This window comes from Aythya ferina (assembly GCF_964211825.1).
Source record: "Aythya ferina genome assembly, chromosome: 1".
Lineage (NCBI taxonomy): Eukaryota > Metazoa > Chordata > Aves > Anseriformes > Anatidae > Aythya > Aythya ferina.
The window spans coordinates 87,261,852-87,277,088 of NC_140296.1; the positions used below are offsets into that span (position 1 = coordinate 87,261,852).

The 15,237-nt window shown below is 36.8% G+C and overlaps 1 protein-coding gene across 12 annotated transcripts in view; it reads right to left on the bottom strand.

Annotated features, from left to right (window-relative positions):
• The window catches only part of DMD (dystrophin), a 1,246,037-nt gene that overhangs the window by 861,919 nt on the left and 368,881 nt on the right, over window positions 1–15,237 (bottom strand). For all 12 annotated transcript variants that reach the window (XM_084515490.1, XM_084515483.1, XM_084515486.1 and 9 more), the window contains exons 4-6: window positions 14,751–14,828; window positions 11,804–11,896; window positions 4,026–4,198 (exon numbers count right to left, since the gene is read on the bottom strand). In XM_084515490.1, coding sequence (XP_084371616.1) covers window positions 4,026–4,198; window positions 11,804–11,896; window positions 14,751–14,828 — 344 coding nt within the window. The remainder of the gene's footprint in view (window positions 1–4,025; window positions 4,199–11,803; window positions 11,897–14,750; window positions 14,829–15,237) is intronic.

Here is a 15,237-nt window from a genome sequence, read left to right on the forward strand (position 1 = left end):
GAAATGAGTGTTTTGTTCACAGCTGGTGAGCTTTGCCCTGAGCAGCAGAAAACCTTGGAGAAGGTATGACATACAAACACCTAGAGACTTATCTAGACAACACCGAGGTTGCAGGCATGCAGGCACCTACCTTCCACAACCAGGGACTACTTGTAAATAAGAGATTTATTTAGATATCTAGAGCTCTTTTTATAGAGCTGGACAAAATGGAATTTCTGGTTATTGATTTCAGGCACCAGATGAGTTAAGCAGTGTTTTTGAGCATGCAGTCTGACTATCTGACTGGATACCTTGACTAGGAAACAAGCAGACTGATACCATGTCTAGGCGAATAGACATGCTACAACTTTGGCCTTCAGTGGCTGCACTGATTTGCCGAAGTAGTTCTCAAAGTAGTTAAAATGCCAAAGAGTACCAGTGATTTTAGCCTTTGAATATACAATACTGGTTAGTTATCCAATATAATTTTAGCATATTTTTCCCTTGAGATTTATCTAATTTTCTTTCCCAAAGGTATCCTAATGCAACAGAGGCAGCAATATACCACTAAATTTAGCAGGAATCATTCAGTCTTTTCTGTATCACAGTGTTCCTGTGTGGCTTAAGTAACCTGGTATTTCAGTTAAAAATAGCATTTTTCCACATAATAAGGCTGTGCGCAGACAATGCTTTAAGGAGATGAAGAGGTATTCATGCCCGCAGAAATTATCCGTAGCTCCCATATTATAACACAGCTTCTGTGAAAGTAATCATCTACAAGCATGGAGTCAGATCTTTAGACTGAAAGGGATTCATTGATTTCTACAGGACAATTGCATTCTTATATCCAGGTCCTTAAGAATGAAACTACCTATGAAATGAGAGACAGAACAAATTTAAAGAAGATAATGGCCATCAGTGGAAATGACCAAAAAAGTAAGTTTAGAGAGTGCCCAGGGAAAACAAAACCAACCAACCAACCAACCAAAAATACAAACATTTGAGCCAATGAGCAATGAAAAGAGTAGTTATTGAAAGCTAGTGACAGAGTCTGTTGTCTATAGTGTGAGGACTCCATTTGACAATGCTGTTTCCCAAAAGAATGCATCCTGATGCAGAATGGATATGGATGAATATGGATGAATAGCAGCCCCAGTGTGCCTTCTAGTCTTCTGAGGGATAACAGAATAGGGGGAACGGGAGGAAACAATGATGTACTTGGGCAGATCACTACTTAGCTGGACAGGACCAAGAGATTAGATGGTAAATGACCTCTCAAAATAGTGTATTCTATGTTTACACTACTAAAAGCTACTTTTTAGTTCCTCTGTGCCCTTAGCAATATCCTGAAGCAAGACATGCCTGCAATCCTCCAAATGATAATTCTTCAAGAGCTAGTTACCTGGACATATAATCAAAATGTGTGAAATTTTGTGGTTCAGGTTGTTTTGTTGCCTGAAACAGGCTGATACTGTCCTGTTATTTACAGATGTCTTTGTAGGGACTTCAGTGCTAGATGCCATTTCTTGACTGTTCATTTTGCAGTGGACATTACCTATGACATATAAAAGCCTCTCCACTCAAGGGGCATTTATTGCTTTAATTTGAAATTATTATTTTACAGTTTTTGTGGTGAAGCAAAATATATACATGTGTATATATATCAGGCCCTTAAACAACAGAAGAAATTCAACCCCTTCCCTCAAATTACATATAGTACTTGACAGTGTTTAACAAACTTTTATATAGAAAGAAAAAACAAAATGTCATAAAAAATCTAAAACATCATAGTTTTGCAAACTGTAATATATACATGAAATGAATGACAGTTTGTTATGATCATATTATTAACACATTAAAAACTCTTTGTAACTGCTAAAGAGTAATTTAGAGGAATAGTGATCTGGGAAGAAAACCCAGAGATACACTTATGAGACATACTCTAACCTTGGGCAAACATTCAGTCTTCACTTTCTCAGGACTCACAGTGTAACAAAAACAGCACTCTATTTCCTGAAAGATCCAGGGAAAGATTGTGTTGAACTACATTAATTACTTCCCCCAAATAATAATAAATTTACATTTTTATGAGCTTTCATCTAACATAAATACTGTAAGATGTATGTATGATCAAAAAGAAAGGATAAGCATGCCTGTTCCAAAATTAATTAGCCTTAGAAGGATGTAGCTAGTGATTAACTCTACAAATGAGTTATTAATAGACAAACCCTAAACCAATATTTTGATATGACAAATGAAGAACATTACCAACCATACAACATCACCATTTTGAGTTCCCAGCTCAGTGGTAACCAAATGTAGTGGTTGTCATGTATTTACTAGAGTAAAATGAGTATGTCTGAACACATCATCATCTTGTAATTATTATCTGCACGTATCATATTTGCCTGTTAATGAGCTTTTTCTTATACAGTTAAGTGGTTGATTCTCCTTAGCAAATCATCCCCAACAACAATCGCCATTATAAAAGTAGTACAGCTTTGCAGAGGTAGCAAACTGAAGAAAAAGTCTTCTCAGTTGCTGATGAGTCCAGTTAAAGATGAAGTTCTCCAAGCACATTACTCCAGCATAGACTCAAGGCAGTTTAACATTACATCTAACAGGGTAGGACCACGGACTCCACTGGAAAGGGTGCTAGCACTCTCTCTCCCTCTCTTCTGTTTTCATTCCCCATGCTTACCAAGGCCTATCCATGTCCTTTCACTACTTCTCTTGCACTGGATCACGGCACTGCATTGTAACAATTAAGCTGATTTGACACAAAGATAGCTCACAAAACCAAACAAAATTCCTAGATAGTAACTTTTCCAGTGGGTCACCATGCCGAACTAACTGCCTAATACTTTTGTCACTAAAGGTACATGAGGCAGAAGAGCTGCCCTAATACTCCTGTCACAAGAGGCGTGTTATAACTTCCATACCAGAGAGGCACACGAGAACTACCTCAGAAAGATGCAAACTGCCATACCAGAACTGCCCTAAATACCACAAGAGATTGTCTTAGATTGTGCTTTTGTAAGTATTTTTTTAAGTATTTTTGACAAACTTTAAGATTTTAGTAACTAAAAATAATTAAAAAAAAAAAAGCTAGAATTGTACTAATTTCTTTTAAATTTAATTTATCTGTGACTAAATAGAACATGCCCATTTACTCACTCAAAAACTCAGCTCTCACCAATAATTTGGAACACTCAGCCAACTTGCAGTACTCACTCTTTAAGTGAGAGATATAAAAGTATGAAAAGATAGATCAGGAGGCTTACCACCTTAGAAAATAAATGTTGCTTTGTATCAAGTAGTGCCATAACTGCACAAGGTAGACCTTTAAGAAAAATAATTGGCAAAACCTTTTCCTTAATCCAAGTACACAAGACCACTAGAGGACTTTGAATCTCTGATGACAGAGTTTCAGATAGCATAGACCAGAACTAGTCAACTTCTGAGAAAGGGAGAATACTCAAAACAGCTAGGGGAGCAACATAAAGGCAACATAAAAGCAAAACAAAGGCTAACTTCTCCAGCTGTGTACCTTCAAGGCAAATCCATGGTTTCAGTCCAGCAACTGTCTGACACTTTCAGCAAACACTGCATTGTACCCCTCCAAGTGCCTACAGGAAAATTCTTTCCCTGTGGGACCACCTTTAAAGGCTGAATTTTGGATCTTCCCTGTGGGACCACCTTTAAAGGCTGAATTTTGGATCTATTGCTTGCTCTTCTGAAAAGTTTCCAAGTCTGCACTTCGCTTTCAGACTCTCTTCTTGCTTATATACTAAAATTCCAGAAAATAATCTGAATTGAGCATCCTCAGTTGTGCTGGGGGAAAACAGATCCTCTTCCTCTGCAAGAGGTTTCAGTCTGACATGGAATACAGCCCCCACTTGAAAGCAAACAGGCAAGCATTTAAAAGAATGCCGAAAGCCCCACTCAGTAAATAGCTAAAACGATATAATAGATACACCATCCTCAAGCCCTGTAAAATCTTCTGTTACAAGCTAGCTGAAACAATGAAAAGTTAGTTTTCCTACCTGTGACTGTGAAGGAGTGCATTGAAAGCCAATCCATCAGACCAGCTACTGGTGAAATTGATAACATTGACCTGTGGGTAATTACGAGTCGATTGACGGACCCAGCTCAGCAGAATCTTTTCACTGTTTGTCTGCTGCAGTCCAGCCATGATGTTTTTCATTACATCTTTGACCTGCAGAAAGAGCCAGAATTTCATCAGTGATTGAACTTATTCAGTAAAAGCTGAATCTTTTATTGACTCACAAAACCTTCAGTTACCCACATTTAAGCATTAAAGAAAAACTTCCCAGGTAACTGCAGAACATACTTGGTGTCAGCATAATGACACCAGTCAAGTCTGAATGCTTAAAAAAAAACCTGACACTGACTTGTTGGCTGCCACTGCCAATACATTTGGTACATTCATCACTGTGCCACATGAAGTGTTCCATGAATGAGCAGAGAAGGCACATATGCCTACACTACTTAAGGGAACAGAGTGCATGTGAAGTAAGTATTTCTCTTTCTGTTTTTCTTTGTTCTGGAAATACATCCTTAGTTAACAGCACACATTAGAGCAAAAATTGATAAAGCGATGAAAAGCATTTTTCTCCCATTGAGGGCTGAAGTAAGTACAAAGGTGAAAAAAACTGTGATCAGTGCACAGCAGATTATTTTTTGACTTAAATGTGGAAACAATACTTACATGCGTGAACTTGGATGAAAAATGAATTTCCTTGCATTTATTACAGGAACATTATATACGTTCCATTTTTTGATTTTTGTTTCATGAATAGTTAGTATTCCTCCTTCATCAGAGAATGATCACCTATCTATGGCTATAACTTTACAGAGAGCACTTAATTCTGAGGGTTTATAAAATATTTCCCTGGAGTTTGACATAGTGTGGTTGCTTATATATTTCTTAGCGATTTCTTTACTAGTGAAAAATTTCCAGTAAGAAGTCCACAATTTATTCTTCTGTAAAGTAATCCCTTTGAAATCACTGTGCCCTCCATATATCCTATAAAGCTTAGCAGCTCTTTTAAAAGATTCTCTAAGATAAGATTTAACCATAAATTTGCTTAGCGTTGTTGTCGCTTATTCAGTTATCCAATATTTCTTTATAATTCTTCACTTGAATTACTCAGCAAACAATGTTAGAGAATAACATGTAGTGCAAAAACTACTTTCTGACAAGGATGGACCCCTCTGAAATTCTAAAAACTGTAAGATAACATGCAGAAGTGACAATTGTAAAGCATAATCAACAATGAAAAAAAAAATTACTAAGATACTGTAGGAATATAGGAGATACCACTTCACTGTCTAGGCAAGTCTGGTAAGTTGCTTGTTTGACAGTAATTACTTCAATCATTTGAATAAATTATTGAATGAAGATAAGAATTACTAAAAAAAAGTCTTGTTTTTACACCTCAAATTCATACTATCCAAAGGGCATTAGTGCCTTCAATTTTACTTTTGAGACCTATGTATAAAGTTAACCGTATATGATCTAACTTTCTGAGATAGGAGGAGAAACTGATTCTCTCTGAAATTCCTGGGACACATTCCCAAGACTTTCAAGACTTTGACTAAGATACATTCCTTAGACTTTGATCTAAGATTGTAATTTGCACCAATGAAAATGAATATCAAATACTGTCACATAAGAATAACAGTATTCTGTAATTTCCTCTATTTCTATACTAGTAGACAGATAGTAAAAAGTTTGGTAAATTTATTAAATACAGTATTTAGTTTTGCTTTATATGCCTGTGTGGGTATCCTTCATTTCTGGTTAATATTTTCAATGTCTTCATTATTGAGACCTGACAAAAATATATTTACAGAATTCAACTCCTGTATTTCCAAACAAAAAAATTTGCTACTGTGAAAATATAAAACTTTGTTTTTCATGAATCCAGGTGCTAAAAAGAAAAGTTTCCAGAGCAGCATCTACTGTACCAAATTTAACAACATGAAACCCCAGAAAATATTGAAATTAAGGTAATGGAGATATGTCCATGCCACAGTTCTATTGTCCAGTTTGGATTTGTATCATGTCCTTGTGTTTACGAATACTGGTTTACCTGCATATTATAAGAAAACTGTAACATTTGAAAAATACAACATACAAAGGGTAGCTGAATGTATGCAGAAACAAGAAAAAAAGTTCATAACAAAGAAAAAATCCTGCATCTGCATTGAAATTAATATACCAGAAGTTAGCAACAAACTATGAATGCTGTGAAAGAATTAATAGGGCAGAACAATAAAACAATGTCCTGTCAAGAAGGCAATCCTTTGGAATAATACAAGCAAACAGTTTTCCTTTTGATATAAAGAGAAGCACATGAAAGTTTGGCATATATTTATACTTCTTAGTAAATTAATAGGAAATAGCTTCAATCTCTTGTTGAGTTTTATGTTCTCACAATGGATTAAGATTTACTCAAATTTTCCTGCATTTCTCTGCAGACGACCACTAAATTTATTTATTTAGTTATTTGTTTGTTTTTATCTCCTGAGGAATTACAGGCATTCAAAATAACAGAATAAAGAGGCCTTCTTCTGCCCCTCTGGCCCCCTCGGCTATCATCCCTCAGGCTGGCAACAGCATGGCGCACTACTGCCCTGAAGCAAGCTCAGTGGCGGAGCCCTAGCTGACACTGAGGTTAGAAGGAATCTCTTTACAGGTTTCTCAGTTAAGATGTGCTCTTCAGAAAGAGCAGTACTTTGAGATGTGTTCCTGTCAGCCTGAAGAGCTTTTGGACATACTCCACCCAGATATAAAATGCCTCAGCATCCAGGCTCAGAAATGACAGCCATTTCAAAGCACCTGGTAGGCTCTGCCTCTTGCTGGCATTTGACCTCCAATATTCATTCCTTTGTTAACTCTCCTTTCTAATGCCACATATTCTGGCAGGAAACAAAGCTTTAAGGCACGGGAAGCTCCAGCTTGCAGAGAACATAAATACTTGCTCTTCCTGGGGGCTGGAACTATGCTATGGCAATAAGAATCAGTTTTGAATAGAAGAGGGAAAAGGGCAGCACAGACATGGGTAGCATCCAACATGTTCAAGTGCACAAATGAAAGCTATGAACAAAATAGGCGTGCTCCACTCTTGTCATCATACAGTCAAAAGCACAATGCCTGGAGCACAGGGGCAGGCTGGGAACCCAGCCCCCAGGGTGGGACCAGCTGCCAACCGCAAGCTGGAACTGGATGGAGCCAGCCCCTGCTATTTTGTCCCCAGAGGGGGGCCTCCTCTAGCCCCTGTCTCCAGCTCTAGGGAACTCACATCAGAGAAAAGCTGGGCACCAGCTTTTGGGGATGTCTGAAAATGAAGGAAAGGCATGGGATGATGGACAGAATGGTAGCCACAGGGAGGCATGATCCAGGGACCTGTAGTCTGGGGAATATAACAAGACATTAGCAGCTAAAAACCCTTTAACTTTAGGTGGCAAGGAGGGAATCTGGTGCCAGTGGGAAACGGAGGCTGAAACCAGAACATCTGTGCCTGGCCTACTTCCCCAGGGGACTTCTGATTTGCCCTCTGTTCTGCTGGGAAGCCCTTGAGTCTGTGTGTGCATACAAGGCAGCTCCCAGCGCAGCACCATCTCTGGCTTGCACTGTATCGCTTTCACCTGCAAAATAAATACTCAGATGTGTGGCATTTTGTAAGAATGGCACTTGGATTCAGTATACCAGCCCCTACAGGACAGGGAGGGAAGCCGGAGAAAATCTGAAAAAGTTACTCATGAAATGAAGACATTTTCTTATTTCTCAGTCAAATAGGGGCCTGGCATCTCCCTGGCAGAACGACTTAGTATTTTTTACCTGCTATATTTCAGGTATTCTGACTGAATGGATTACTTTTTTATAGCCAGAATCCCCTCAACTCCTTCAAAGCACATCTTCAAGAGCTCTTTAAAGAGCATTTTCATAGATGTTCAAGGCACCCATCAAAGTAAGGGATGTTCTTTGCTCATTGGTTCAAGGTAGTGTGACAGGACTGTTCAGTTTTAATAAGGCACTGTTGGAATGCATTTCTCTGGAGTATTTGCCTCATGCATATGCCTATTATTTTGCCTTTTTTTCAGGATTTTGGTTGTGAATTTCACAAAAAATATTTGTCAGGTTTGTGTTTTTTTTTTCATCCTCTTCATGAAAATAGGTTTGCTCTTAAAAATGTTGATGTTGCAATATAGAATCTCTTTTTCTACTCTTAAGAGAGAGATTCTTTGTCAAGCATAGCAACTGAGAAATTAATGGTTTTGTTTTGTTTTTGTTTAAATGTTAGTTGAGCAGTGAGGCTGGGATCACAGAACTGTGAGAAAGAGGGCAGCAATTTCAAAGAAATAGAAACCATAATAGATTCAGTACCACAAAGAGCTTAGGCAGCAGGTGCCCAACTCAGAACTATGGTTCAATTTGAGAGAAACTTTTAATAATAATCTGAAAAACAGACTAGATAAGAAAGGACGTAATCACCACAGGGGATACAGAAAGCCACAAGATCTCTACTGAACAGAAATGAGAATGGTGAGAATGAGACAAGTCTTCTCTGCTGCAGTGCCTCCACAACTGCCTCTTGTCAATGGGATTGCTGACAACCAATCTGAATAGCACTGCCGCATTGTTCCTTTCATGCACGTTTCTTCCACCACCTCTCACTCCCAATCTCTCTCTCTCTTTTACATTTTACACAATGAGACTGACATTTTTGTAAGAGGCGGTCTTGTTGTCTCATATAATTGCAGTTCTATCCTAACGTAGTCCTGGCTGCAGGCTGTAAAACTGGAAAAAGCTTTTTGCCTGTTCATCTGCAGAACGATTCTTTAAATATCCACACAACTTGTATCAGTTTTTTGCATGCAGGCAGATATACTTCATCTGGGTGACCCTTCTCAGGTTCTTAGAATCAGAAAGTGAATGGATTTGCAAAAGCAGCACTGCACCATCAAGCTTATACTACACCAATAGCATACATAAAATCAACAAGCCTGTGAATTTTTTTTTGGCCTTCAGAGAGTACAAGTACATACAGCAGACTTGATATCAAATCATAGGGAACAAGATGTTTTACTCAACTGTAAATAACTGGCAGAAAACTTTGGTGGCCCTGAGTCTGTAATTTAATCTTTAACAACAGCTTGTCATATTTGTAGCTGCTTAGTGCCATGGACAATCTGTGACAGGGAAAATGGTGCCAAGAAGAAGGAGCAACCTTTTCTTAAGTAACTTATAGCCTTGTTTCTCCAGAAGCAATGTGAAGGTATAATGCAGTGCCAATCTATAAACAGGGCAGAACAATCATGACCATATTCTAGGTCACGCAAATCACTTCAAAACTTGAAAGAAAAATTGGAAAAGAACAAAGATTTTCTTCACAGTGCTGAAAACAAGCAGATTCACTTTGAAATGTTCCAGTCTTTTGAGGGAAAAAGGCAGCAAACCAACATCTCCTGAGTTTTGTTTAAAAAGAGAAAAACCTATGTACAAATCTGGTTTTATATGATTTTTAATTAATCATTATTCAACAACAACAGGATTATTATATAATAATAATAGTCTTCTTGCAAAACATGGCTTTAGCTACTCTTTAGAATAGAAACTGAAATTGAATTCTGTCCATATTAGAAATCTATTTATTAAAAAAAAAAAAGTCCAGAACATGCAGGTCTATTCCCTTCAGTAATCCATAAATAGATTAACATGAAACACTTAAAGTATAAAATGAACATGGTCTGAATCAGTACAAATTTGCAAGGAAGTGTCACATTATTAATCTCTGCCTTGTTAATATGGTCGCTTGACTTCTTATACATGGGTTGTTCAGCTGATGCCATGGGTACCATCGTAGCTGCCATCACAGTTATCACTAGGCTCATTATCAAGCTTGAAATGAAATAGCTATGTACTGCAAGCAAGTGCATGTACTCTTAAGTGCATATGCCTGTCATGAAAAACTGCATCAGACCATCCCAGAAAACACGTGTCTTTTGTGTATGTCGCGAGTATGCCTTTGGGGAATGCTAGGGAAAAAAATAAAAAAATGATAAAAATGGAAGAACACAGCTAAAACTAAAGCATATCTTTAACACTTTGCTTCAGGAAAAAAAAAAATAATAATAAAAAAATAAAAAGAATAAATCTGTCCTGGTTTTGGCTGGGATAGAGTTAATTTTCTTCGTGGAGGCTTATATGTTGCTGTATTTTGGATTTTTGCTTAAATTGTGATAGGTTACAGAAGTTCTCAGTTGTTTCAGAGCAGCACTTACACAGAGCCAAGTATTTTTCTGCTTCTCATGCTGCCCTGCCAGTGAGGAGGCTGGGGTTACATAAGGAGCTGGGAGGGGACACTGCCAGGACAGCTGACCCAGACTGACCACAAAGGCATAGTCCATACCATGTGACATCATGTTCAGCAATAAAAGCTGGGGGAAAGATGGAAATAAATGGGGATGTTCAGAGTGATGGCATTTGTCTTCACAATGAACTGTCATGTGTGATGAGCCCTGCTTTCCTGGATGTGGCTGAACACCTGCCTACTGATGGGAAGTAGTGAATGCACTGCTTTGCTTGCACGCAAAAAGCGCACGGCTTTTGCTTTACCTATTAAACTGTCTTTATCTCAACCCATGAGATCTTGCACTTTTCCCTTTCCTATTCTCTCTCCCATCCCACCTGGGGACAGTGAGCGAGCAGTGAGTGTGGCACTTAGCTGCCTGCTAGGGTTAAACCACAACAAAATCATAATATGAATTTGAACATGACTACACATTTCCGTCCATAATTCATATAAATTAAAGCACAGTGATTCAAAGATAATTGGTAGAAGTTGCACAGCTAGGTTTCATATTCCATCTGCTCTTAGTAAGTAATTTAGAACAGTGTTAAGCAATTAAACTGAGAATACTGGGATGTGAGACAAGAGATAGAAGTGATTTAACAATTTGCAGCTTTTCTCTGTTGCTTTCACTAAAACATATCCTGTAAAATTAGAAAGGAATTGTTCTCTATTTCAGTGAATTATGCACACGTGATTTTTGATAGGAGTGTTTAGTTTTTAAAATAAAGTACTTTAGGTTCTGTTCCCACCATCTTTTCTTGCAATGCTAAGAAAAACTTTTAGACGTTTGCTTGGGAATCTGAACCAGCTCGAACAGACAGACTCTTAGTTCAGACTTATACAAACACCCAGACTCAAAGCATCTAGATGCTATTTTTTTAATTGAATTTTTATTTACTACTTAAATTTTGTTTACTTAAGTATCCACATCTAGCATGTTGGTTTTTACAAGATATATACTATAATCCCTCCTTTCTCTCTAAAGAGAAAATAAGCTAAATGAGCCATAGCTGCTTCAATTAATTGTTAGAATAGCAGCATTTTAGTGTTTTAAATATAATTCTAGGAATATGATTATTTAATTAAAACGTAAGTCACATTCCAAGTTTCTAAAAGGAAAAGTGACTATGAAAGCTATATATCCACATCAGGTTTGTCTGTTCATTTCTCTTACAATAGCTATTATACATTCTCTTGCAATGTCTGGCTGTGAAATTACAGTCTAAACAGCTGTTGCTAATGTTCTAAAACATACTTTATCTTCTTAAGATTCTTAATATCCTAGATAATATGTAAACAGACTGTCATAAAACTTGCTGATTTAGGACCTTATATTGCTTACAATGTCAGCATTTACTTTGTAGGTTGTGGCTGGGTAATGGAAAAAAGGTGAGCGGAAAAAAACAATTTCATGGAGAGCATGCAGCAGTGCCACTCACCTGCCAGTGGAGAATTATATTCCAGATTAAACCAAGGGTCAGCTTATGATTTCCATCCACAATGTCTGAGCTCCCAATATTTACAAGATCAACCTATTAAATAAAATTATTTGAAGTAGATTAATAACAAGCATAAAAAGTTGGTGGCATTTTAATGCATTTGGTATTTAACTTTTTTTGGGGGGTGAGGGAGATGTATGGCCAGGCTAGGATAAAAATATAATTTTTCTTCTGTTTAGTAAACATCTAGCTCATGTTTTATGAGTGGTACAGTTAAGGTGTAGGCAAAAAGCAAGCAATGATGTGGAGTTCCACTTACTCCAGATATAACATGTTGTGAAAACATACAATTAAATGAATAGTTAACAATCATTTTATAACCATTATATTAAGGTTCTATAAATGCAAATCACAAAACTAAAGGATGACACAGAAAAGCTCCTGCATTATGCTCCACACTACCTTGCATAACACACTTTGCTGAAAGCAACACACATATCTTGACTTTGTAAGAACCTATAGAACAAAGATACTATTGTACATATTTAGATTAAAATAGAACTTATTTTTCCTTTTTTAAATTCTACGATGCAGAAAGCAAGGCAGGATGTATTTTGGAGTACAGAGAAACCCATGACTGTGATCTAAACGTCTTTTTCCATATTAGTTAGTTTAGCAATGTTGTTTTCCATAATTATATTATGCATTTGTAACTGGATAATGCACCAGCATTTGTCACCCTGGAATATTCTTTCCTCCATGTGTGAAATGATCCTTAACCCTCCCCCACTTTTTATGCTATCTAAGAATGCCAAATACAGAGCTGTGAGTGCAAGACAATACAAGACCCACACTTCTGCGTGGAAACTACGATTCTGGAATTTGTATCCTCGCTGTTTATCATAGTCAGAACTAGTATTTATCATAGTCAGAACTATTATTTGTATGGCATTCCTTTACAAACCATAGTCTGCATATCTCTATTGCACATCTGAAGATATTTGAAGTTACATCTGTATGATGAATGAAGGTTTTGCACACCCAAAAAAAGCCTTTTCTGTTTTAAAATTTCAGTACATTCATGAATAGGTCATTTTACCAACCACATATGAAGCAGGTATTTTGTCAAAAAGTCTAAAACTTGCCTTTAAAACTTGTGTGTGTGTGTGCATGTGGTGGTATTGTTTGTTTGTTTTTACTAAAAGAATACATGACTTGCTATTCATTCTAGTCAACAGTGTTTTGGAACACTTCTCAAGTGGAACTTGGACTCCATATCCTACATAACCAACCACAGTCTATATAGCAAGTGATCCTACATGTTCTACAGGCAGTAGATAGTTTCTCTGTCTGTTTTTGGAAATGGAAGCCTGGTTACAAAGAGACTACATCCATTTTACTGAAACAGAGGAACACTTCCCAGTCTGCTTCAACTTTGTCTGAGTTCATATGAGAGCAATCCCCTGCCCAAATACTACCACCTTTCCACAGGAGAAGGAAAAAAAAAAATCTGTAAAATGGATCGATTGGAAGAGGCAGCATTTTCTAATCCAGATGACTGCACAACCTCAGAGCTACAATGGCAAACACCACCACTAGTCACAGGCTTTAAATAGCCTTAGAAACATTGATTTTGTATTCCTGAAGTCCCTCAGAAAACACTCTTGAGATGATTTCGAAGGTTGAGGAAACGATTTCAGAGGCAGATCTTTTAGCTTTATAGTGAGCTGATCAACAATATTGTGCACAGCTTACAATATCTTCAATATGTTAATATAATGGCCACTGAATGGCCCCTATTTAAAATAATGTTTTTTCTTCTATATTATTCAATCAGAATGTGCTCTATTTTCATTTGAAAGGGATTATTCTGGAAACTGAATGAAAAGCACATTAATTGATTTAGCTAATATTTAGTGAGTAAATACTTTTCAAAGCATTTACTATGAAATTTTGTAACCATACAAAATGTATTCAATAAAACCTCTTTTGCATTCTGAGAAATAATGTATCACTGATTTTTTCAACAATGTCAAATACTGCACATTGTGAAGAATTAAAAGCTTTGCCTTCTATTTATTTACATAAAATTCTCTTTAAAAAATCAAGCTGGAGGTCTTTGTGCCAGCCTTAAAAGGTCACTTTCATTTATGCACAAATCTTTATATGGATAAGCATTACCTTAGTTTTATAAAATCGATGACTTTATTCAGCAGCTGAACTCAAGCATGTTTAGTGACCTACTGCAGCTATCGAGAAATCCAATATCATATGCAGCACAGAATACATTATCACTGTTCCATCACATCTTACTGTTAAGTTTAAACGGATGTTACAGTTTATTTGAATTTATTCTTGAGGAGGAGATATAGTATAATTAGCTGGCTGCTGTAAATGCACGCAGAAGTTATGGGTCCATTCGAATGCTAGCATAAGGAAGATATTTACTCTAAAATGACGCATAAGATTCTGGCCTGAAATGTCAATCTTGACAAAGCAGAATGTAAAGTGGTTTTGATGTGAGTCATTTCCTTAATGTTATTAATCCTAAAGAATAGACATCAATGAAAATTTAGCAAAAATATTTCTTGTAGAAAAAAAAGAAAAAGTTTTTTATACTTCGTAACTGTCAGGGCTTTGTGAGTTGATTTTTTTTTTCTTCTTGTCATTAACCTTTTAAAATGTAAACACCATGCATTACCATAAAATTGTGCATCTTGATCAGTCTTCAAATAGCATTCATTACGGATATATTATTCAAACACTTGCTGGTAGCAGATTGTACATTTTGAAATACATTCCATCCTGGTGCCGAACCTCTAAGTATGCAAGTCATATTAACAAAACTGCCTTGACTCGAGCAATTGGATACTGTAGTTGAGAGTTTGACCCCGCACTTAGAAAGCATCAAGCATGCTGTTCTGACCCTGGCCAACCGATTACTTACGTTATTTCTCCGCAAAACCTGCAGTGCTTTGTTGACATTGTTCAGAGCATGAACTCTTGTGGAGCCCTTTTCTTTTGCCTGCAAATAAAATAAAATAAATTGACTGCTCAGGATCAGAAATTAGAATACACTATATATAATCTGAATTTTATATTACACTCATAGTTTCACATTTCATAAGTGTATGACAATATCAATGAGGGTATTATAATACACTGTGCATTTGCACCTTCCTGATACGAAGTAAAGGCACCTATAAAACAAACTGGATCCACAGCTGGAAGCTAGTTTTGTATCTTGACATTTTTCAGTGAATGAATCATTGAAATATATATGAAATCAGACTGTTTAGATTATGATTGGTCTTCTGCTCCAAAGCACAATTCAGGAATGTTACTATGACAACCAAACAGACAAGTATCAGATTGTTTAATATGTATTTACAAGTATAACCTCTCTGGACTTTGATTCTCAAACTCTTAGCCTG